This window comes from Camelina sativa, chromosome 5, assembly GCF_030686135.1.
Source record: "Camelina sativa cultivar CO46 ecotype springtype chromosome 5, ASM3068613v1".
Taxonomy (NCBI): domain Eukaryota; kingdom Viridiplantae; phylum Streptophyta; class Magnoliopsida; order Brassicales; family Brassicaceae; genus Camelina; species Camelina sativa.
The window spans coordinates 9,814,204-9,840,806 of record NC_141884.1 but is presented as its reverse complement, the minus strand read 5'-3'; the positions used below and the strand labels follow the sequence as shown (position 1 = coordinate 9,840,806).

Here is a 26,603-nt window from a genome sequence, read left to right as displayed (position 1 = left end):
AATGAAAGTTGTACATAGTAATATATAAATAGTGGAAGTTTGAGAATTAGTTAAAGATATTAAAGTGGCAAAATGGTTACAGTGCACTCACTTAATGCTTTAGGTCATCGGTTTGAATCCTACAATTGACTATTTTGCACTATGTTTATACATGTTCGGGTTAATTCGGGTACCCGTTCGGATATCGGAAAATATCCGATCGGGTTTGGGTACCCGGTTTCAATAAATCCTAAACCCATTCAGATATTTTAAAATTTTGGATGCGGGTTCGGATCGGGTTCAGGTCGGATTTTCGGGTTCGGGTATTTTGCCCAGGGCTAAATACACCATATTGAACTTCGTTATATTATTAAAACTTTTTTTTATAAAAAATAATTTCGTATAAAGTTGTCTCATTTTTATGAGGATATTTCATATTGTAAAGTAAAGCTATGTGACAATTTTATAAACTATATGATATTTTCTCTTTTTTTTTGGTCAAAATTTAACTACGAGACCAAACTTTTCTTTGAAAAATCATATATATACGCAATTTAGAGCATATATTTGTATATTATGCATATATTCTTTTTTTTCTTGCGATTAGTAAACTTAACTTTAAATTCATCTTCTATTTCTAATTTTCAGGCATAAAATTTTTGAGGAAAAATAATAACCGATTATGAACTTTCAATTAATTTATGATAATGTTAGTATAGTTGTTTAGAAAAAGATAATGTTAGTATAGTTTTATCGGTTATTATTTTTCCTCAAAAATTTTATGCCGGATAGACTTTTGTCCACGTTGGGTGTTACATCAACATGAGGGGGTAATAGCATAGGAAATATGTAAATATTTTATAAACCTAGATATTACTAGTATTCGGTTCTATCACGTTTATGAAACTTGTATGTGTATAAATACTTCTTCTACCCTGTGGAATAAAACAACTTGAACATTCTATTCTATTGTATTTCAAACTTTTTTTTTTAATACTCAGACGAGTCTAGGGTTTCCTCTCCACCAATGTTATCGCGGCGGCTAAGCGTCTCAGACGATCGTCTAACCATTTCTCGACGCAACACTCGATCGATAACTTTAGTAAATGGAAGAGGAAACTCATTGCCAATCCCAATTGACCTTGTTATGGAGATATTCTCGTGGTTGCCGGCAAAATCTATAGCTAGATGTCGTTGCGTGTCGAAGCTCTGGAACGCCGTACTACGCCGCCCAGATTTCACGGAGTTGTACTTGACAAGATCTTTTTCTCGCCCTTAGAAAACGAGGACGGGTTCATCTTCTTCTCCTCACCTCATCCTCAAAATCCTGTTGAGGAGAACTCGTCGTTGTTTGCTGTAGCCGCCAATCGTTTAACCGATTCCCTCAGATTATGTGAAATCGTTGGTATTAGTAACGGCTTCGTCTTTCTTTGAGGTAACATGATCTTAGAGGGAAGGAAAAAGCGAGTGTCGGTGTCGTTGCTATTTAACCCCAGCACCGGTCAATCGTTACCTTTACCGCGGTTGAAGACGAAGAGCAACATGATTACTTTTATGTGGTATGATCCGGTTATGAAACAGTTAAAGGTATTGTTAGATGAAGGATGTGGAGATTATGATAAGTATCAAATTCTGACACTCGAAATTGGAAAACCATTGTGGAGAATGGTCGAATGTTGTATACCTCATTTACCCGTAACTGGAGGGATATGCATCAATTGTGTTTTCTACTATCTAGGTTCGGCCGACAGGTCTTCTGATGAATCGATGCTAGTTTGTTTTGATTTTAGTTCTGAGAAGTTCAGCTTTCTGAACCTCAGTGGACCGATGGAAGATGCAACAACTCTTATGAATTACAACGGCAAATTAGGTTTGCGTATGTCTGACTATTTTTTTTTTTTTTTTTGACAACAATAGAATCAGCTCAAAAGAGCCAATTTGGAGGAAAAGAGTTCACAAACAAAACATGTTGCGGTGACAGTTGCGCTTGGCGTGCCAGAGAATCCGCTTTGACATTCGCATTACGGGGAACCAGAGATAGAGGGAAGGAAGAGAACTCCGCTTGATCTATCTTGATGTCGTCGAGGTAGGGTGTGAAAGCCGGCCATTCATGAGGAGAAGACACCATCTTCACCAAATCAGAACAGTCCGTATAAAAAACCACGTCCCGGTAATCATGTCCAATCATGCAACGCATAGCCCAAATGAGAGCTTCTACTTCAGCAAGGAGTGGAGACAAATGATGAGGACATCAATAGTAAACTTCCGGAAGAACCCGTTCTGCCATTTCCCGAAGAACCCGTTCTACCATTTCCTGAAGAACCCGTTCTACCATTTCCTGAAGAACCCGTTCTGCCAACAATGATACACAAACCTATGACAAGGCTGGGAGCAAGAACCTTAAGGGAAAAATTCAACAAGTCCATTGCAAGTCTGATTACTCTCATTGAACTAGAAGATTCCAAAGAAAAGACTCCACAAGCATCATTTTTGCCAGTTCTACAAGGAATTAAAGAACCCGTTCTTTTCATCATTTTCGAAGCAATCAATGAAGGGTTGGAGCGTGCATGAGAGCTATTATCAAGGTAAGTGTTTGAATTCAAATAATAAATGGTCATTCTTTTCTTGTTTGCAGGAATCGACCGTTGGGTCTTTATGAGTCTTTTATTTATTTAAGTCCTAAAATCGAGTCTGTTGTTTTTGCAAGTTTAGTCCTTTTATTTGTAATAAATTTTGACCTAGAAGGTCCCCTGCTGCTGGACCATTATATAAGGTCTCTTCTCAGCATTGTAACCTTTCAAGTTTAATGAAATAAAATGAGAGTTTTCTTAGGTTATCTTCTGAGATAGAAGCAACCACCCTTTTCTCCTTCTTCTTGTGTGTGAATCCTTGAAGACTCAGATTTGACTTATCATAGATCTTTTCACAGATCTGTGTGGCGTCCCTCAATCCACCCATCTATCCTTTCATCTTCCACTGCTACCGAATAGACAGAACAGTGTTTTCAACCATTTGTCTATTCTCCATCTCTTCACTGCGTTCCATCTATCATCCACCGAATAGGCAGAACAGTGTTATCAACTATTTGCCTATTTCCATCTATCCACGTGGGTTCCCTCATCTGGGTTCCTATATCATCTCGTATCAGAGCTAAACGCTCCAAATCAGGTTTTATCTATCCTTTTGTTTCAGTTTGCTTTCCTTTGTTTGTTTCATTTTGTGTCTGTTTCAGTTCATTTTGTTTCAGTTCGTTTTTCACTTTTAGATCTGTTATTTTCGAGTGTCTTTGTTCTATTTTGACTGGTCATCTTCTTAAAAAAAAAAAAAAATTCGTTCAGATCTATTCAGATCTGTTTATTAGATCTGTTAGTTTTTGGACCTTTCGACTTCCTGTGCACTTGATCTCTTTTTCTTACTCTTACAGAAACGATTTGAACTATGGGAGAACAAGGAGGAGAAGTGAACATGGCTGAGATGCTTGCAGCTATTCAAACCCAACTCCAAACGCTTTGTGATCGCATGACACGAATTAAACAACCCCCACCTGCACCAAGAGCACCAGTTCGTAACTTGCCAAGAGGAAACCATGAGGTTGATAATGGAGATCAGTCTGATTCAGAGAAGAATATCAAGATCTTAATCAACACCAAAGGCCAAGGAGACACTACCAACAAGGTAGAGGACGCGATGAGGGCAACATAAGAGAAGGAGGCTATGATCTTAAGCTCAATCCGCCGACATTTGCTGGAAAGGTTAATCCTGAAGCTTACATTGACTGGGAAAGACGTATGGAGCATATCTTTGGCTACTACAACTATTCTGAACAGAGAAAGGTATCCCTAGCTGCTGCTCAACTTACCGACAATGCCTTAGCTTGGTGGGATAGAGATGTATCTGAGAGGAGGAGGCACAGACATATACCAATCACTACTTGGGATGATATGAGGTTTCAGCTAAAAAAGAGATATGTCCCAGCTTATTACCACTGGGAGCTACAAAAGAAGTTCTGCAAGCTCTCACAAGGAAGCAAATCTGTTGAGGAATACTTTGAAGAGTTTGAATCTCTTAAAAACATATTGGAGGTAGAAGAGTCTGAGGAGAACTTGATGGCACAGTTTCTAGATGGTCTTCATGATCGGATTGCTAGAAAGGTGGAAAGATAAACATATCATGATCTTGAAGAGTTGTTGCATCTAGCAGTCCAAGCTGAACAACACATCAAAAGGAAGGCAGCTGCTACTAACCGCAGTAAGACTCCATGGACACCACCACCTCAAAAACCTTTAGACAAGGGAAAATCTCTTGATGTGGACCAGAGATTTAAAAGAGCTGCACCTGAGGCATCAAAAGTAACCAAACCAGAGCAAGGTAAGCCTACTAACCAAAGAGCTCGTAATATTACTTGTTTTAAATGTCAGGGAAAAGGACACTATGCAAGGGACTGCCCAAACCAGCGAGTAATGATCCTTAAAGCCAATGGAGAGTATGAATCAAAAGATGAGGAAGAAGAACGTGTTGAATCTGAGGAGGATATTGTGGACTATCCAGAGATGGGAGAGCTTCTAGTCATAAGGAGGGCTCTTAGCACTCTTTTTGATCCTGAAACAATTCAAAGAGAAAATATCTTCCACTCTCGCTGGTCAATAAACTCTAAGGTATGTAGCTTAATCATTGATGTGGTTCATGTACTAATGTAGCCAGCAAGTATTTGGTTGATAAGCTAGGTCTCCAAAAGACAAAGCATCCCCATCCATATCGACTTAAGTGGCTCAATGATGAGGCTGAACTAAGGATCTCCGAGCAAGTCACCATACCATTTACCATAGGCAAATATTCAGATCAAGTTGTGTGTGATGTGGTTCCTATGCAAGCTGGACACCTTCTTCTAGGACGGCCATGGCAATTTGATAAGGAGACTTTACACAATGGCCAAACCAACTACTACACCTTCTCACACAACAACAAGAAGCATACTCTAGCTCCACTCACCCCTCAAGAAGTGCATGAAATGCAACAAACAATGTCAAAGGGAGCTAAGGGCATCTCCAACCCATCTCTATATTTGCTTTTTAACTCTATTTTAGAGTAAAATCTACTCCAACCCATCTCTATTTCTACCTCTATAATAGAGATCTCTATTTTTTCCTCTTTTTTTTTTTTGTCAACCTCACATTAAGCTAAAATAAAACTCCTCGATTGGTTACCCAATCTGGAGGGAAATTGTTTACAAAAGATGTTTCTGATAAAAGCACTCTAGAAGATCGAGCTAAGCAATCAGCCTTCATATTGGACGTCCTGGGGATCTTGATCAGGGAAAAGGGGGGCAAGGAAGCACTAAGCATCTGGAACTCCTCAAGAAGCGTTGAGAAAATCGGCCACTCCTCCGGAGCTTGCATCATCGCTAATAACTCTGTAGAATCCGTCTCGAATCTTCGGCAATCAATTCCTCTAGAACGAATACACTCCATCGCCCATAATAAAGCTTCTAGCTCTGAATGAAGTGGGGAAACACTGCGACGTTGACACCTGGCACCCATTACCAAGGTCAGATGTTCACTATCACCACACCACCATCCTAACCCTGAATGATGTTCTGTGGCTTTCCACGAGCCATCAACCTGACAATAAATTGATAGCTCTAGCGTACTCGAGGACTCTTTTAAAACGGGTCCCGCCCTTACGGCTACCTGGGCTTCCTCCCACCATAATAGATCACGTAAAGCCTGATCGATAATATCAGTTGGCTCTGATTGTAACCCTTGAAAGACTTTATTATTCCTATCCTTCCATAAGAACCAGACCAGCCACGGAATCGAACTATGTGTAACGCCTGAAGCCAAATGGGCTAAACCTTTTCCATATATAAAATCTAAATTGGAATAGATTGAACCAAGAGGGAACTTGTCCATATTAGATCCAGCAAAAATCCTCTCCCAAACCCGACGAGAATGAAGGCATTGAAATAAGGTATGATTAATCGACTCTTCCTCCATTTCACATCTCTTGCATACCGTATCACAATTAACTCCCCGGGAGGCTAACCGCACCATCACCGGAAGAGAACCCGATGCGATCTGCCAAAAGAAATGTTTTATTTTAGGTGGAACCGGGAGGTCCCAAGCCTTAGCCTTCAGAGCATTAAAATTGGGACCATACTCAATTTCAGCTTTCATATCTTGGGCTACCTTATACCCTGATTTAACCGAATACCGACCAGAATGTGAATAATGCCACACCAAACGATCAGGTCTATAAGATTTGCTAATAGGCAAACTAAGAATAGTTTGAATATCCTCCGGATCCATATATTCTTGTAATATAGGGAGGTACCAATCTTTAGTCTGTGGGTTAATCAAATGATTTACCATTAAATTTGGATGAAGGTGCCGTCCCCTACCATTTGCAGGTCGAGGATGCTGGTCCGGGATCCACGGATCACGCCAGACCGAAATGTTAATACCCGAGCCAACCGGCCATCGGGCTCCTTTCTCCACTAGGGATTTAGTTGAGAAAATGCTTCTCCACCCAAATGAGGGAGAGTATGGTTTTGTAGCCATTAACGGATGTTTGTTCCTGAAATATCGACCCCTAAAAACTTGAGCAAATAAAGAATTCGGAAACTGTATTAAACGCCAATACTGTTTAGCCAATAACGCATCATTAAAAGTTTCCAAATCTCGAAATCCCAAACCTCCCTCTGATTTATCCTTACAAATTTTATCCCAAGCCACCCAGTGGAGCCCCCGATCTTTCCCTTCAGAACTCCACCAGAAATTTGAAATTGCACTCGTCAATTTAGATGTTAAACCTTGAGGAAGTTTGAAACATGACATTACATGCGTGGGCAGGGCCAAAGCAACCGACTTTATTAAAACCTCCTTCCCACCCTTAGATAAAAATTTTGCATTCCAGCCATTTACCCGTCATTCAACCGATCGCGAACGTAACCGAAAACTTGAGCTTTCGATCCTCCAAGACTCTCAGGGATCCCCAAATAGGAGCCCAAACCCCCCTCCTTGGAAATGCCAATGACGGACTTAACCTTTTCCTTGACCTCTGAAGGCACTTTTTTACCGAACATAATAGAGGATTTATCCAGGTTTACCTCTTGGCCTGACGCTTTACCATAGTTACCAATGATATCCATCACCGTTGAACATTGTTCCTCATCTGCTTTACAAAAAAATAAACTATCATCCGCAAACAACAGATGAGAAATAGGAGGAGAATCTCGGGCAATCTTGACGCCCGATATTTTTTCCTCCCTCTCTGCCTTTTTTATATTAGCTATCAACACCTCTGTACAAAGAATAAACAGATAAGGGGATAAAGGATCCCCCTGTCGCAGTCCCCGTTTTGGCAGTATGGAGCCGCGTGGTTGACCATTAAGCAACACTTGATAGGAAACCGAACTCACACACCACATTATCCAAGAAATCCATCTGGAATCGAAGCCTAGCCTCAATAAAACCGCCTTTAAAAAGTCCCATTCAACTCGGTCATAGGCCTTGCTCATATCCGTTTTGAAAGCCAAAAATTCCGAACTACACATCCTATTGGTCTGTAAACCATGGAACATCTCTTGTGCCACCAGAATATTATCTGTAATTAACCGTCCAGAAACAAAGGCCGATTGTGTTTCAGAAATAATCGAGGGCAAAATCTTTTTTAACCGGAAGCAAAGAATCTTCGATATGATTTTATAACTCACATTACACAAACTAATAGGCCTGAACTCTGCCATTCTTTTAGGCACTTCAACCTTTGGGATCAGACAAATATTAGTTTCATTAATTCTTGGATCAAACTGTCCAGTCCGAAAGAAATCTCTGACTAGAACAATCAGATCCCCTTTAAGGCTCGCCCAAAACCTCTGAAAGAAAAGTGCGGTCATCCCATCCGGTCCCAGGGTTTTCTCCGGGTGCATCGCAAATAAAGCCTTACGAACTTCCATCTCCGATATATCCTTAGTTAGCTCCCTATTCATACGCTCAGTAACAAAAGGATTGACCGCTTGTACCATCTCTGAAATAATCTGAAATAACCTGACGCAATCCTCTCCATACCCTCAGTCGATTCAACCCAAACATCCTCTGAATCAAACAGCCCCACAATCTTATTCCTAGCTCTCCTCTGTTTAGTAGAAGCATGAAAGAAACTCGTATTCTTATCCCCAACCCGCAACCAAAATTTCCTGCTTTTCTGTTGCCAATACAATTCCTCATCGTGGTAGGCATCCTTTAGCTTCTTCTCAATAATACGGATTTCCGCTTGCGAAATAGCATCATCTTTTTTAGCATCCTCTAAAGCCGTCTTTAGGGAAGATATAAGAGTGTTACTATTCGGAACATTCTGCTTCCTCCACCATGAAATAGAATTCCTACAGTTTTTAATTTTATCTACAAACACCGGTGTTCTGAAATTTCTAGTACGATTCCACCCCGATTCCACGGCTCCGGAAAACCCCTCTTTCCCCATCCACCACTTATCAAAACGGAATTGACGAAACCGCCGAACCCCAGATTTCGCACAAGAGGCTAATATAGGACGATGATCCGAACCTATCATTTCCAGATAATCTACTCGCGAACAAGGGAACAGCGCATGCCAATCTTCATTCCCTAGAGCGCGATCCAACCTACAACGGACCACCTGGTTATTGCAACGATTACCTCGCCAAGAAAGAAAATCCCCATAACACGGGAATTCTAACATTCCACACTCTCGAATCATCGAAATAAATGGAAGGAAGGAAGAAACCGATCTTAACGCACCTCCCGATTTTTCATGATTACCAATTAATTCATTAAAATCACCTATCATAAACCAAGGATTCTGCCGAACAGCACCAATTTCTATTAATTTGTCCCAAACCACCTGTCTACACCCCGGCACAGGATCACCATAAACGAAAGAAATAAAAAAGATTTGAGACCCTAAAAAAGCTTGAACATCTATTAACCGGTCACAAGCAGAAATAACTTCAAGTTTTATATTATTGTTATAGAAAATAGCCAAACCACCGCTAGACTCACAGGGTTCGACCGTATACAAATGATGATAACGGAAATTATTCTGAAACTTTTTTAAATAAGAAAAACATCATTTTGTTTCTGATAAAAATAAAATATCCGGTTTATTCTGCTTCCATAAATCCTTCAGATAGTTCTCTGTTAGATCTGCACCAATGCCCTGACAGTTCCAACTCAAGATCTTCACGTTTGAGCCGGCGGTTTCGGGAGAGCCACCATCCCTTTCTTCTGCTTGCGGGTTCCTCCTCCCTTGCTGCCACCCTCTGACTTTTGTTGAGTTGACCGGACAGTACCTGTATTCTTACCAGCGTCACCTGCAGATTTCAATAACAGAGCTTTAGCTAATAGCCGTTTACCCGGCGAAGCAATAGCTACAACATGTCTTTTATTCCCCCTAGCACCACTATAACCAGAAAAACTACCTTTCTTAGCCTTAATGACCTCAGTATTTCCCAACTTAAAAGATTTCATAGCCTTATTAACCTGCCCCAAATCATCAACTAGATAAGAAGAGTTAGAGATAGTACCTTGTGGAGCAACGTTCTCGGGATCTGACATACCCTTCTCCTGATCCGACTGAGCACCATTGTCATCAACACCAGTATCCTCTTCATGTTCCGAAGCCTCACCCTCATGATATTCCCCATCTTCGAGTAAGTCATCGGAACTCACTGAAAACCCAGCCTCATTGTCTCCACCATTCGTTCCCTTAACTTCCTCCATTAGAGAATCCTCATCCCGATCCACCAAATCATTAACTGAAGGGATAACCGGCTCATGAACAGCAGTAGCCTGCAAATCAAGCTTCTGCTTCGCCTGATACAAAAGTTTTGGCCAGGCAGGTCCATTCCCCTTTCTAGTAGGTTGCGAACGGGACTGTTGAACCAGAAAAGTACCAGCACCCTCCCTAGACTCTGCATTTCTCCCATGACTCCTCTGAATCCAAAATCCCCCTGATTCTTTGCTTGAAATCTAAGCCCATTCTTTGAGCTTTCACCATTACGCCCCAGCTGATGATCTCTGTCACGGTAAGACTCTGAATTAAAATCCAGAGAACGTTTAGCAAACTTCCTTGGCTTCTCCCAACCACCCTCAAAATGTTGAACCTTCGGTTTGAGCAAGGGTTGATTCCACGAACCTCCCCTCCTATCATCGACTTCCCCCTGACCCCGACCCCCTTCACTTTTACTTACCTCTGGACATACCTTAGCATCATGAGTTAACCTCAAGCAATGGCTACAGTAGCCAAGCAACTTCTCATACTCTAACGAGGCCACCACCTCATCACCAGTATTAAAAGGGACCAGTAGATGAAAAATGAGAGGATTAAACCCATTGATCGTGACAAGTAAACTACCAGATTCCTCATCTACCTCTCGAAGGATCCCAACCTTCTTCCTAATTGCCTGAAGGGTTGCAACCTCCCAAAAATGCATTGGTATCCCCGAGACTTTAACCCAAAAAGTAATGGCTGAAGGATAAGTATCAGAAATAATAGGCTCCCAACGAACCAACGACAACATCCAGTTATCAAAGTGATAAGGACCATTCCTTAGCACTCCTTGGAGATCATCCTCTGTCTCAAAATTGAACTGGAAAGTGTCCCGACCCAAGTCAGCACCTTCAACCCTCTCCTCGAGCTTCCAGATCTTTGGCAAATTCGCGACCAGGGATTCCATTCGCTGGACCGTTGGATTCATCAATCTCCCAATGAGAGTGAGAGAAAATTGTTGGATACGATGTGCCATAACGGAATCTGAAATCTTGACCGTTTCTGTTCGAACCAAGGCAGCTTTACCTTTGTTGAGATTCAGTTGAGCCATGTTAACCCTGCCAATAACCGAAACACGATGAAACCCTTGAGACAAAAAAGAATAACTCAAAGAGAACAACGTAAAAACAAAAGACTCTCGAGAGGAAAATGCTTCTCCGAGATTGAATGAAAAAAGCGAGATGAGGAACCATGACACCATCAGGAACCAAATAAATACCCATAACACAGAAAGAAAGAGCACAATCTCCATTAATCCACAAACCCGTAAACCAGCTGTAGAATCCCTAAACAAAAGTCTAAGGAATATTTGCTTACCCGATAGAACCTGAACCCAAATCTCCCACTTTCCTTTTTCACACCCAAATCCCCTAACACATCCATAGACAAGTCTCGAGGAATCCAAAACCGTATCCCAGCAAAACGGATTTATCGCTATCAGTATGAACAGCCAATCCTCTGACCCGAATCCCTGAGAGACAAAATCCCTCACTCCCCAAGTTCCAGCTAACTGACCCATCGACAAAATCTGAAACGAAATCTCCCTCTTTCCATTTCCACACCCGAATCCTCCATCATAACCATCAACGGAGCCCACCATAACCATAACCAAATCCAACCAAATCGGATCCGTCATCTTATGTGATAACAGCCAATGATCCGATCCATATCCCTGAAGAGCGAGATCCCTCCCTCCCCAAATCCCATGAATATCTTCCACCCAATCCCGATATATCACCATTAAAGACGCTAAAGATCGCCTCTCCCCATCAAGCCGCTCCCGAAATCCAAAAGGAAACCCCAAAAATCCATCTCGATACCCGCCGCCGTGAACCATTCAGCTCTAAAACCTAATCGCATACGCCATCGCCAAAAGTTTTTTGTCTACGGTTCCTCTATTTTTTCCTCTATATATAGAGGAACTCTATTTTTTCCTCTATAATAGAGTTGAACTTTTTTATTTATAAAATGGTCCTTGAACTTTTAACACTTTTATATTTATGATCAAAATAAATAAATTATATATTTAATGGTCCTTAAACTTTTAACACTTTTATTATTTTATATGATGCAATGTATTTCTTTTAATAAATTTGATATTTAAATAATATTTATGAATGTTAAAAATTTAAATAATATCATAATTTTATGAAAGTTTCATAAATACTAAAATAAATGGGTTAGCTTGCAACTTTTATAAGTAAAAGATATTAATAATAAAATTAAAAAGGAATCTCCATGGAATATTCTTTTTTAGAGGAAAAAATAGAGGTATCCATTGGAGCAAAAGTCACTTCTATTAGAGAGTTCCTCTATTTTAGAGGTAAAAATAGGGAAAACCATTGGAGATTGTCTAAGTCAAACAAAACCAATCTTTACATAACACCTTCTACTGTTTTGAAATCAATTAATTCACAGGACAAGGTGCTACTAATGATCTTTAAGGAAGGTTTGTTTTCAGGTCAAGAGGAGAAAGACTTACCACCATAAGTGCTTGAATTACTAGGAAGGTTTAAAGAGGTCTTTCCTGAGGAGATACCACCTGGACTACCGCCTATAAGAGGAATCGAACATCAAATTGATCTAGTTCCCGGAGCACCATTGCCTAACAGACCAGCCTACCACGTAAACCCTGAAGAAGCAAAGGAGCTGGAAAAGCAAGTTCGTGATCTAATGTCAAAGGGCTACATTCGTGAAAGCCTAAGCCCTTGTGCTGTACCGGTTCTTCTAGTGCCTAAGAAAAATGGAACTTGGAGAATGTGTGTAGACTGCAGAGCAATCAACAACATCACTGTCAAATATAGACATCCCATTCCCAGGCTTGATGACATGCTAGATGAGCTTAATGGAGCTACTGTCTTTTCTAAAATTGATCTAAGGAGTGGTTATCATCAAGTCAGAATGAAAGAAGGTGATGAATGGAAAACGGCTTTCAAGACAAAACAAGGATTATATGAGTGGTTAGTCATGCCATTTGGACTCGCCAATGCCCCAAGCACCTTCATGAGGTTAATGAACCAGGTCCTAAGGGAGTACATCTGTAAGTTTGTCGTTGTTTATTTTGATGATATCTTGATTTATAGCACAAGTCTTGCAGATCACATAAAGCATCTTGAAATGGTGATAAAAGCGCTTAAGGCTGAACATCTCTATGCTAATCTTAAGAAATGCACGTTTTGCACTGATCAAGTTGTGTTTCTAGGATTTGTTGTGAGTTCTCAGGGACTAAAGGTCGATGAGGAAAAGATCAAGGCTATACAAAACTGGCCAAATCCAACAACCATTGGACATGTTAGGAGCTTCCATGGGCTGGCTAGCTTCTATAGGAGATTTGTGAAGGATTTTAGTACCATTGCTGCACCCTTGACATCAGTGATTAAAAAGAATGTGGAATTCAAATGGGGTCAAGCCAAAGAGGATGCATTCAAACTGCTCAAAGACAGCCTAACAAATGCACCTGTTTTGGTACTTCCTAACTTTGATAAAATGTTTGAAATTGAATGTGATGCTTCTGGTACAGGAATAGGTGTTGTTCTAACTCAAGGAGAAAAACCAGTAGCATACTTCAGTGAGAAACTCAGTGGAGCTGCACTTAATTATCCAACATATGATAAAGAACTCTACGCTTTAGTAAGATCTCTAGAAACTTGGCAACATTATTTGTTATCCAAAGAGTTTGTTATTCATACAGATCATGAGACACTCAAGCACCTAAGAGGACAAACTACACTTAAGAAGAGACATGCAAGGTGGCTTGAATTTGTGGAGACATTTCCATATGCGATTAAGTACAAGAAGGGCAAAGAGAACATTGTAGCTGATGCTTTATCAAGGAGACATGCTTTGATCACTACAATGGAGGCTAAAGTCATGGGATTTGATCATATCAAAGGTTTATATGAGGAGGATCCAGATTTCAAAGAAGCCTTTAAGGAAACAAGCAAATCCGCTTATGGGTCATACTACCAACATGATGGATTTCTCTTCAAGGACAAAAGACTGTGCATTCCTCAAGGATCCATGAGAGAGCTGCTAATAGGAGAAGCACATAGAGGAGGACTTATGGAACATTTCTTTTGGCCGCATTTGAAAAGAGATGTGGAAAGGTTCTGCGCAAAGTGCATCACTTGCTTGAAAGCAAAATCCAGGTCACATACTTATGGTTTATATATGCCTTTGCCTATTCCTAACCTACCATGGGTAGATATTTCTATGGATTTTGTTTTAGGGCTACCTAAGATCAACAACCAAGATTCTATCTTTGTTGTGGTGGACCGGTTCTCTAAAATGGCGCATTTCATTCCATGTAACAAGACAAATGATGCTACTCAAACTGCTGAACTCTTTTTCAAAGAAGTTGTGCGTTTACATGGAATCCCAAGGACCATTGTTCCAGATCGAGACACCAAATTTCTCAGCCACTTTTGGAAGACTTTGTGGAAAAAGCTAGGAACTAAGCTACTCTTCTCCACCACTTGTCATCCTCAAACTGATGGCCAAACTGAGGTAGTTAATTGTACTCTCTCCACTCTTTTGAGAGCTACGGTGGGTAAAAATCTCCGAAATTGGTTATCTTGTTTACCCTATATTGAATTTGCTTATAATCAGGCTAAGCATTCTGGTACCAAAAACTCTCCATTTGAAGTTGTCTATGGTTTTAATCCTCTAACCCCATTAGACATCACACCTCTGCCCCCAAGCTGTTTATTCTAGTGCAGAAGGAGTCACCAAAGCTGATTTTGTGAAGAAACTCCACCAAAAGGTTAAAGAGAATCTTGAGAAGAAGAGCGCAAAGAACAAAGAGCATGCGGATAAGCACCGCAAGGAGCTGACGTTACCTGGAGATTGGGTCTGGGTACACATGAGAAAAGAGAGATTTCCCAAGGAGAGAAAGTCCAAGCTGTCACCAAGAGGAGATGGACCATTTTGGGTCTTAGAGAAAATCAATGACAATGCCTACAAGATTGAGCTGCCAGGTGAGTTGAACATTTCTCCTACCTTTAATGTTGCTGATTTATCTCCTTTCCATGCAGATGAAATAGTTCTGCAGACAGAACTTTCTCAAGAGGGAGGGAATCATGAGGACATCAATAGTAAACTTCCGGAAGAACCTGTTCTGCCATTTCCCGAAGAACCCGTTCTACCATTTCCTGAAGAACCCGTTCTACCATTTCCTGAAGAACCCGTTCTACCATTTCCTGAAGAACCCGTTCTGCCAACAATGATACACAAACCTATGACAAGGCTGGGAGCAAGAACCTTAAGGGAACAATTCAACAAGTCCATTGCAAGTCTGATTACTCTCACTGAACTAGAAGATTTCAAAGAGAAGACTCCACAAGCATCATTTTTGCCAATTCTACAAGGAATTAAAGAACCCGTTCTTTTCATCATTTCCGAAGCAATCAATGAAGGGCTGGAGCGTGCATGAGAGCTATTATCAAGGTAAGTGTTTGAATTCAAATAATAAATGGTCGTTCTTTTCTTGTTTGCAGGAATCGACCGTTGGGTCTTTATGAGTCTTTTATTTATTTAAGTCCTAAAATCGAGTCTGTTGTTTTTGCAAGTTTAGTCCTTTTATTTGTAATAAAATTCGACCCTAGAAGGTCCCCCGCTGCTGGACCATTATATAAGGTCCCTTCTCAGTAATGTAACCTTTTAATTTTAATGAAATAAAATGAGAGTTTTCTTAGGTTATCTTCTGAGATAGAAGCAACCACCCTTTTCTCCTTCTTCTTGTGTGTGAATCCTTGAAGACTGAGATTTGACTTATCATAGATCCTTTCACAGATCTGTGTGGCGTCCCTCAATCCACCCATATATCCTTTCATCTTCCACTGCTACCAAATAGACAGAACAGTGTTTTCAACCATTTGTCTATTCTCCATCTCTTCACTGCGTTCCATCTATCATCCACCGAATAGGCAGAACAGTGTTATCAACCATTTGCCTATTTCCATCTATCCACGTGGGTTCCCTCATCTGGGTTCCTATATCAACAAACTTCGTCGGATATTGGTAGCTCCCATATCTGTCCTCGAATCTTCAGTGGAAGAACAAAACCAACCTGCACCTGCAAGAGCATTTGTCGCTTTCCAAGAGCCATCAACAAAACACCGATATCCTGTAAAAGAAGTAGGAAGAAAAGGGGTGGGCCCCCTTTGTCTTGTAGAGGGGACAAGTGGAGTGTGGGGTTGATCCTCATCCTCCACCAGACATTCGCCTCCCCCTCCGCCAAGCGAACTACATCCAGTGGATTTTCCATCACATTCTCAAAAATACGAGCATTTCGCGCCTTCCAAATATACCACATAAGCCACGGGAACGCGGCTGTCTGAGAGCCCGGATTAGAAGAACCTAAGAAATGGTCTACATTAGCATAAATAGACTCCGTCGGGAAAGAGCCAGGACCGACAGGAACCTGAGCTAAAGCCCACGCCTGCCGAGCCGGTGAGCATCGGAAAATAGCATGATTAATTGTTTCCTCTTCAGCCCCACACCGTACACACGCGGAGTCACACGGAATACCCCGCCGCCGCAGATTTGCCGAAACCGAAATACATCCTGTCAACACCTGCCACATAAAATGTTTAATTTTTGGTGGACAGGAGACATCCTAGACAGCAGTCAACAGAGGTGTTATCTCTGGACCCACTCGAGGGACTATCGTAAGCTGTGGAGCAGGACGACGTTCCACTTCATAACCAGATTTAACAGTGTACTTTCCTGATTTCGTATAATGTCAACCCATGGAATCATCTAGGCGACGACTTCCTAAAGGAATAGCCCCTATGAGATCAACATCTTCCGGGGCAAGAAACTCCTTGAGCCTATCCATACGCCAAGTATTAGTGTGACAATCAATTAAATGAGAGATTTTAAGAGAAGGATCCTTATGGGGACCCTTGCTGAACGCTGGTCTTGGGGATTGAGCCGGTACTCAGGGATCCGTCCATATCGAAATGGAGTCCCCCGAACCAACCCGTAAAATAAGGCCTTTATTAACCAAAGATCTAGCGGAAGTAATACTTCTCCACACGTAAGATGGAGAATAAGAGCGTATCGGATCCATAGAGTTGGAATTGCGATAATACCTGCCCTTCAAAACCCGAGCAAACAATGTATCCAGGGCCTCAATCAGCCTCCACAGTTGTTTTACCAGCAATGCCGAATTAAAAGCATCGACGTTCCTGAAACCCAAGCCCCCCCAACTGCTTACTACAACAGAGTTTATCCCAAGCTAACCAGTGCAACCCCCCAGACTGTCCTGAAGTACTCCACCAAAAATTTGCCACTGCACTCGTAAGTTTTGACGTTATTGTTTTCGGTATCCAAAAACAAGACATCACAAAAGTGGGGACAGTCGTGGCAACGGACTTGATCATCACCTCTTTTTCCCTTTGGAAAGAAGTTTTGCCGACCAACCCGTCGTTTGTCCCTGAAGACGGTCCCGAACAAAAGAGAAAACTTTTGTCTTGGACCCTCCCAGACTCTCCGGTAGCCCGAGGTATGATCCCATCCCACCCAAATTCGAAATTCCCAAAACCCCCTGCATCTCTGTCCGCATAGCGTCATCCACCTTATGACCAAATTGAATCGAGGATTTGGCAAAATTTATTTGCTGACCCGATACAGCCTCATACTGTTTTAAAATATCCAAAATAACCCCACATTGAACCTTATCCGCTTTGCAGAAAAAAAGACTATCATCTACAAAAAGCAGATGCGTAATTGGCGGGCACTTGTTTGCTACTTTAATCCCTGTTATTTGTTTTTCCCGTTCTGCCCGCTTAATATTTGCAACTAAGACCTCCGTGCACAAAATAAACAGATAAGGAGACAAAGAGTCTCCCTGCCGTAAACCCCGTTTGGGGACAATCCTACCATTGGGTTGGCCATTTAAAAGAACCTTATATTCAACAGAAGTGACACAAAACATAATCCGAGAAATCCATGTCTCCCCAAAGCCCATCTTCCGTAACAAAGCCTCAATAAAACCCCATTCAACCCTATCATACGCCTTACTCATATCCGTTTTGATCGCCATAAATTTTCCTTTACACGATGGATTTGTTCATAATCCATGGAACATCTCCTGAGCGATGAGGATGTTATCCGAAATCAATCGTCCTGGGACAAAAGCAGATTGCGTATCCGAGATAAGCTAGGGTAACACACCTTTTAACCGTTGACACAAGATTTTTGAAAAAAGCTTATACCCCACATTACACAAGCTAATGGGCCGCATTTCCGCCATCCAGGTTGGCTTAGCCACCTTCGGAATCAAGCAAATATGCGTCCTATTCAGACTTTTATCAAAAACACCCTCTTCAAAGAACCGATTTACCATAGCCACAAGATCCTCTTTGACCACTCTCCAAGCCTTCTGGAAGAACAACGCTGTCATTCCATCTGGTCCCGGGGCCTTATCCGGAGACATCAGGAATAAGGCCTTACGGACCTCCGCCTCCGTTGCTGGAGCTGTTAAACGTTCGTTTACGTCCTCCGTTATTACCCTCTTCACCTCGCTTAAAGCATCCTCAAAATTTGACGGATTAATAGAAGTAAACAAATCCTCAAAATACGAGACCGCCACCGTGCAAATATCATCATCCTTAGTTGACCAAACATTATTCCTGTCATAAAGGCCAGTGATCCTATTGCGAGCCCGTCGCTGCTTTGTTTGAGCTTGAAAATACTTCGTGTTTTTATCCCCCACCCGCATCCATCGATTACGACTTTTTTGATACCAATAAATTTCCTCATCATTATAGGCGTCCCGCAGACGCATGGTTAAATCAGTGATAACCCCCAATGAAACCGCATCATCCGCTTGAGCCACTGCCAACTGGCGTTTAAGGTCCTCAATAGTGTCTCGTCCAAACGGAACCTGCTCCTTGCACCAATGAGATATAGCTCGTCGGCAATTCACAATTTTGTCCACAAAAGATGTCGGACCCTCATGATGTCCCCCGTTCCATCCCTGCGAAATAGACTCCATCAGACCCGCCTTGCCAACCCACCTACGATCGAACATAAAAGTTCGTCTCCCTCGCGATCTCTTGGCACCTATATTGACAATAAGCGGGGCATGATCCGAAGCGATCCTTGGCAAATATTCTGTAACCGTGTCCGGAAACAAATCATGCCAGTCCTCGTTACCCAAAGCCCTATCCAAATGACAACGGATTGGTTTTTTATCCCTCCAACCCCTCCACGACAAACAATCTCCGAGATATGGAAATTTCAAGAAACCACAATCCCGAATCATCCCATTAAAGGAAAGAAATGAAGAAGCAGGACGAAGTTTACCCCCTCTCTTCTCATGATTACCTGTTAATTCATTGAGATCCCCAATAATAAACCAGGGAGTCGACCGAGTTGAGCTTATTCTCAATAACCGTTCCCATACTAAATCCCCGATTTTTAGGGACAGGATCCCCATAAATAAAAGTGAGATTAATTACTCGCCCATTGTAGACAGTCTCGACATCAATTAAACGGTTTGACTCAAATAAAATTGACACATCAAAAACGTCTTTATTATAAAAGAGAGCCAACCCTCCACTACAACCAATAGGTTCCACAGTTTTTAATTTTTTATAGCCAAAATGGCCTACAAATTGTTCCAAAAAAGAAAATGATTGCTTTGTTTCCATTAGAAATAAAAAGTCTGGCCTATGCTTATTCCATAGATCCCGGAGATTCCCGATGGTGGCCTTATTTCCGAGACCTTGACAATTCCAACTCATAATATTCATTTAAAAACCATTGGTTTTGGTGGTTTTAGTCCACCGTGACCTCCCTTAGGCCCTTCCTGGGCCTTAAGAGTATGCTCGCTTTCCCCAAGAGCCGGAACAGTTAGAGGAGGTCTTCGCCTTGGTGACAATAGCAGATTAGTGTTCCACTTCTTCGTGCTGACCCCCCTAAGAACCAAATGTCCTTTCCTTTCTTCCCCTTCTCCCCTTGAGCCGCCTGAATATCCCCGCTAGTCGGTGCCATGTAGACATCCCCTACACCATCCGACTCCACCAGATCTTTGTCAGCCCCCTCTTCAGCCAACATATCATCTTCTTCCATGTCAAAAAGCTCCCCAGCAGTCTCTCCCACCACCATAGGATCCTTGTCAACAACACGAGTACCGTGTAATCCCAAGTCTCCAATATCGAGCTCCTCCACAATTGAAAACTCCTCAATTGAAATATCCTCAGCCAAAACCTCTCTCATTGGAACCTCAACACTAGGGGCACTCGAACCTGCCGCTGCGACTGTAACAGCACAAGAACCACCAAGTAAAATCCCCTCCTGCTCCTCTCCCGCTTTTTCCTTAACAACCTTAACACCAACTGTATCCATAGGAGGGATACCCGACTGTGATCCTAAACACACATTACCCACAGCTCCAGGCGAACCATCGAGAATCTGACCTTCTTCATGAGGGCTCTCCACCAAACCAATGTTGCTGTTAGACCCTTCCTCAACAATAGTATCCTGAAATAAAGCCTTCTTGACAGATTTTTGTTTTGACTGCCCCACCTCTGCCTCCCCTATCTCCTCCGAAACTGGTGGCAAGACTGGAGCAAATTGTTGCCGAGCCTGACCCCTAGGGAGACCCTGCCTTCCCCGGAATTCCTGTGTGGTACCCGAACCAGAAGCCCCCTTGGACGACCCCTTTCTGCGAGACGACGAGCCTGAATGATCCTCTGCTCTAGGTTTAGCACCCCCATGGTGAGACCCATTGTGATATCCCTTGGAAGCACCACCATAAGAAGAACCCCTTCTCACATCTGCCAGAACCGCCCCTTTGTAGCTCAGAAGCTGACCCTCATCTTGCTTCTCTTTCGAGGGAGAGAGTCTAGAAGCCAAATCCTTACCCTTCGCAAGGGGACAAACAACCTCATCATGACAAAGACTACTACACTTCTTACACCACCCATGCAACCTCTCATAGAACAACTTGACCACTGTGACTTCCCCATTGAAGAACTCGATATCCGTCTCGAAACACAAAGGTTTCAGACCATCGATGGTCACTCGCACCCTCCCTCTGTCAATATCGACAGCCTCCACCACCCCCAAGTCAGAACCAATGTCTCTAAGGAGGGGTTCCGCCCAGAACTAGATTGGAATATCAGAAATCCGGACCCAGAATTTTAGTGATGAAGGATAATTAGGATCCACCACTGGTGTCCACCTCACTAAGGACACCATCCAGGAATCAAAGTGATAAGGCTCCTTGGACAAAACCTCAACAATGTCCGCCTCCTCGTCGAAGTGGAACTGAAATTTGCCTGATCCTAGATCAGCACCAGCGACCCTCCCCTCAACCTGCCAAATGCGAGGCAACATGATCAACAACGATTTCATGTCTTGCACTTGTGGGTTAAAACACCTCCCGACCACAGTTTTTGAGTAACCCGCAATAATAGCCGAATTGTCGAAGTATGAGATCTTGATTCTGCGCCTTGGCATCACTTCCCCCTCTTTCTGACCCGCTAAACCCTTCCCCATGAGACTACCTTGCGACATATTAACCCAAACAAACACTCTCAAACACACAACTTTGTGACCCAAAAGAACCAAAAGCAAAATGAAGAGAAGATAATCAAGAAAGCAGTGCCGAAACATAATGATTCCCAACCTTCTTTTATAGTGAAACCACCACCAAACAATCCAGCAAAGCATTAAACTCCGAAGATACTGAAGGTGGAACCGTAATGAAGAAGATTGATTCCCCAAGACAACAAATGGAATTATTCCCATCAAGGTTGATACGACCCACACACCCTGCACCACAAACCTTAACTCCACCGATCGACCAAATCTGATAAACTTCCCATAAACCCTTCTCCCGCAGCTATGACAGCCCATATCAAATCCCGTATCTGTCAGAAATCGCAGACAATGAAGTTCCAATCTCTGAACTCTCCCAGCTATCAAACCACAAGAAGATCCGCTCTTAAAAATCCAATAAGTCAGAGATTCAGCCTCAAACATCAGTTTCTCAGACCTAAAATAGATCAGATGTGAAACCACAAACGGCAAGTTACCGACCTTGTAAAACCCCCATCGCTCAAGAGAAAGAATACAATCCCGAGATCTTCGTTCTTCCTTGTAAACCTCTGATACATCTGAATCCCTGGTAGCACCAAATAGAAACCAAATCTCCAGAGTGAACCGCGAAACACGCACAAGAATCCCCCAAAGTATTGACCATATCAAGCCCCCATCACTCCAAATCGAGGAAATTGGGAAGCCGCATCCAAAGCTATTCCATCGAAAACCCACAAATCCAGAACAAAGCGCCAGAGTAACTTGGAAGATCCCAAAATCTCCAAAAACAAACCCCCAAATCTCCACCAGATCCTTTCTAGGTCAAAAACCCTAGATCGCCGTCGCCTTCAGCATCGCCCAAGAGAGAGAGAGTATTTTTTTTCTTCTTCCTTTTTGTATGTCTGACTATTTTAACGGGAAAAGTAGTGGTTTTGCGCAGGACTGGGCACGGGACGGGTACCCTTGAATTTTCTCCGACCCTTTACTCGTCCCGACCCTAACGGGTAACAGAAAAAATTTACTCATACTCGACCCTTAAATAACGGGTACCCGTTTCTCCGGGTACCCGGTAAAAAATAGTTGACCCTTTACTCGTCTCGACCCTTTATTATTACCCGGAAAACGAGTACCCGATAAAAAAATGTTAATAATCGCAATAATAATTTTATCTTTTGAAATCCAAAAAATGAAAAATTCATAAATTTATGCAATATATAGTTCCAAAAGTTATAAAATTACGAATTTTGAAAATAAAAATAATATATTAATTCACTTAGGCTAAGTTGAACTTAGGTTTTAACTCTAACTCTATAAATTAATAATAAATAATAATAATAATAATACAAAATATTAACGGGTATTTACGGGTCGGGTAGCAAAACGGGTAAAGGGCCGAGTAACGGGACGGGTATTGAAAACTAAACTAATACCCTATACTCGTCCCTTACTCACGGGTAATATAGTTATAATACCCTTTACTCGACCCTAAAGCTGCGGGTACCTTTTTTTCGGGACGGGTACGAGCCGAGTAACGGGTCGAATACGGGTAACGGGTATTAGTGCCCATGCCTAGTTTTGAGTTATGGGTTTTGGAAGACTTCGACAAAAAGGAATTGTCCAATCACGTTTATGTATTTCCTCCTGTTTGGCAAAATATAGTTAAGAAGACCATCTTATGCTTTTCTGGAGTGGTTGGTACAAATGAATTTGTGTTTGTGCCGATAAAGGTGTCTGATCCTTTCTATGTTTTCTACTACAATATCGAGAAGAACACTGTCGTTAGAGTGGGAGTCCGAGGAATGGAAGCGTTTAAACGTTATAGTGTTGAAGCCTTTTCAAATTATGTGGAGAATGTGGAGCTTATTCGAGCCTTTTAGGAATTTGTAACTTGAAGATTGTGTAACAAAGCTAGTTTTTCTCTTTTAAGTTTTCATCATAAGGATTAATGACCATGTCTTAACTCTAGCTAACGTTACAAAACCCTAAAAATAGCACTAGGTCTGGCACTGCACATCTTCTATGTGGTCTACAAAGGTGGAAAAGCCTTAATTCTAGCTAACGTTATGGAAGAGCCTTAATTAACGTTACAAAATCCTAAAAAGACACATATTTCATAAGCCTTAATTCCATAAGCTTCACATCTTCTATGTGGTCTACAAAGGTGGAAAAAACTGTTATGATGAAACGCTTTCCATTCATTGGAAAGCCGGCACTGCACATGACTAATAGTAAATGTTTAGAGGGTTTTTAGAAAATAGCACTGGGTCTAGGTAAAGTTTGAGCCGGCCCTGGTCATGTGGATCAAGGTCTTCCTTTGTGAATTGAAGAAGTAAAAAAGTATCATGTTGTATGTTCTTTAATATTTCGAAAAGCAACAATGGTCCAAGCATATACATATATGTATTGCCACCTTTGTGGAAGAATGTAGTTGAAGAGGCCAAGTTTTACTTTGTTGGAGTTTATATATCTACGAGTACAATATTGAAAAAGGAACAATCGTTCTTCTCGACATTGTAGTAGAAAACATAGAAAGGATCAGATTCCAAAAGGAGTCGTTGGTACAAATGAATTTGTGTTTGTGCCGATAACACTGTCTGATCCTTTCTATGTTTTCTACTACAATGTCGAGAAGAACACTGTCGTTAGAGTTGGAGTCCGAGGAATGGAAGCGTTTGAAGGTTATAGTGTTGACGCCTTTGCAAATCATGTAGAGAATGTGGAGGTTATTCGAGCATTTTAGGAATCTGTAACTTGAGATTGTGTAATATAGCTAGTTTGGCTCTTTTAAATTCTCATCACAAGGATTAATGACCATGTGTAGTAGTTATCATTTTGTTTGCTTATTGGACATTAGTACGTTTTGTTTCCTGTGATAAAGGGATATGCATCTGATATAGGTTCTCTAAGGCATGTAATATGAGAAAGAAAAGCGCGAAGAAGCATGAGTAATGTGCTGGCACGTGAAGAACTGAAATGGGAATGGAAGCGTTTTAACATAACAGTTTTTTTCCACCTTTGTAGACCACATAGAAGATGTGAAACTTTTGGAAGTGTCTTTTTAGGATTTTGTAACTTAAAGAGAGATTTTGTAACGTTAGCTAGAATTAAGGCTCTTCAGTTGTCATCATGAGGATCATGGGATCTTAATTCAGTCCATAACTTGTAGTTTATCTCCTTTTGGCTTATTGGATGACTATATTCTGTTATTTTTTGAGATTCTTTTCTGGATATATATGTTTGAACACTAGAGTCTACAGAATATGTTCAGTACACTCCTAAGCCTAAAAAGATTATGGGTGAAAAATATACCGAGAAGGCGAAGTGCTTGGTTAAGAAGAAATTGTTTGGCAAGACAGACACTCATATCATCAGTAGAAAACTAAAATTACGGTCACAAATACAGAGCGACAGAGGAAAAATAAAAACAGAGTGCTTTACATCACATCTTCGTATGAATTTATACAGAAAGTAAAGTTTGGGCATATAGACTGTGAATTAAATGTTTTTATTGATCCTTTCTTTTGTTCTTTGACATCAAAGGTATCACAAGCCGGGTGGGCATTTTAACCGAACCAAACCAACCAAACTCAAACCGACCCAAACCAAAATCCAAATATACACTCAAACCATTTAGTTAGGTTTTTCCTCAACCTGAACGGTTATCGATAACCCAATGTGTTTATGTTAATCAATATTATTAGATTTGGATATATGTAAGAGCAAGTACATTAGCGTTAGTTTGGTTCGTCCTTCGGTATTAAAATTTTAAATTTAGATCGAAATAAACCAATTCTCGAAGAAACGTTCCTCCAAATGGGACGTAATTTGCTGCGTCCTTCTTTACACGTGGCAGCGTCTGCGTGGTTGGTGTTGTTTGGGTAGGGCGAACCCAAAAATCGGTTCGTCCAGTTCATTTGTGTTTTCTCTCCGACTCACTACAATTTAAATTTAAAATATTATTATTTTATTCAGGAGACCAAAATATTATTATTTTATTCAGGGGACCAACTGTGAGAGATACCAATGCTCATACCAAACTTAAGAAACTCTGGAAATAATCTTATTATATTTGAGGGACCAAAATGTATCCTACACCAATGCCCATGCTCTAAGCTCACAAGTACTACACACGATTGCATATTGCCAAAAGGAGGTTGTGAACTTCTACTTAATAGGCATCTGATTATAATATGGTTGGTTTTTTTAGGTTTTGTTTTTCGTGGTTTATTTGAATTATTCAATTTATAAGTTGTTGATTATTTTAGGATATCAAAACACAATGAATTTGGTGAAGTGACCTTAGTGTAGTGGCAGGAGGTAAGTCCATTTGTAGAAGGCACCATCACACCAGGAATCGAGTCTGCTTTCTACGAATGTAGGAATTTGGCTAATGGGCCGGCCAGTTGTGGCCCAATGGTTAACAAAAAAAAAGGACAATGAATTTGTTTCTTACATTAATTGATTTTTCTTGAACCGAATTAAAACTGATCCGAACCAAACCAAACCGAACACAAACCAAACGAAACTAACTTTGGTTGAGTTTTATGAAAACCGAATAAACCGAACCCAAACCAAACCCGAAGGTTAACCAAAATTCTCACCCCTGCTGGCCAGACACTAAAGGGGGTGTATTGAAAAAATGATTTTGGAGGATTCTATGAGATTTAGGAAATTTGGAATTTTGATAGATTTTAGGAAAGTTGATATGATTTATAGTAAAATTCTTTCAAATCTCACATAAAACCATGAGATTTGGATTTCTGTATTTTTAACTAAACAAATTCTCTCAAATCCTCCAGAATCCCTAAAACTTATTAAAATCAAAATCCATAAACTGTTTTGAATAACAGTGGATTTTAAAGTTGAATTTTAAATTATCAGTTCAATAACAGAGGATTTTAGGAGACTTTTTAAAATCCCCAATTGAATAACATAGATTTGTAATTTTTATACAAATCACCTAAAATGTCAAGTTGAATACACCCCCTAAATATTATCACAATGTGAATGCCTTCTTTTCTGAATTCTTGGTCAATGCATGTTTCCAGATTTTGTATTTTTTTTTTTATAAATCCTAATCCAATAAACGCGCCTGAACATTTGGGCTAGATGGGCTTTCTTTTAACCAAAGATTTTTGATTAACAGAGAAAAACTCTAAACTTTATTATACTGCGTGTTTAGGGCAAAGTGAGACTACATTATTATTTTTTTGTTGTTTTTGTACATTGAAGAATCTGAGGCGGGTCTAGGGTTCTTCTTGCTGCAG

The 26,603-nt window shown here is 41.1% G+C and overlaps 1 protein-coding gene and 1 pseudogene across 1 annotated transcript; one reads left to right on the top strand and one right to left on the bottom strand.

Annotated features, from left to right (window-relative positions):
* Nucleotides 1–15,623: 15,623 nt before the first annotated feature.
* LOC147943473 (uncharacterized) lies at nucleotides 15,624–19,228 on the bottom strand. The gene is made up of 7 exons (XM_087512256.1): nucleotides 18,003–19,228; nucleotides 16,878–16,973; nucleotides 16,555–16,613; nucleotides 16,439–16,509; nucleotides 16,001–16,357; nucleotides 15,788–15,907; nucleotides 15,624–15,689 (listed from the first exon to the last, which is right to left on the bottom strand). The coding sequence occupies exons 1-7, from the start codon at nucleotides 19,226–19,228 to the stop codon at nucleotides 15,624–15,626; spliced, it is 1,995 nt and encodes a 664-aa protein (XP_087368382.1).
* Nucleotides 19,229–22,901: 3,673 nt separating this feature from the next.
* LOC147943472 (putative F-box protein At3g23960 pseudogene) lies at nucleotides 22,902–23,213 on the top strand (annotated as a pseudogene).
* Nucleotides 23,214–26,603: the final 3,390 nt, after the last annotated feature.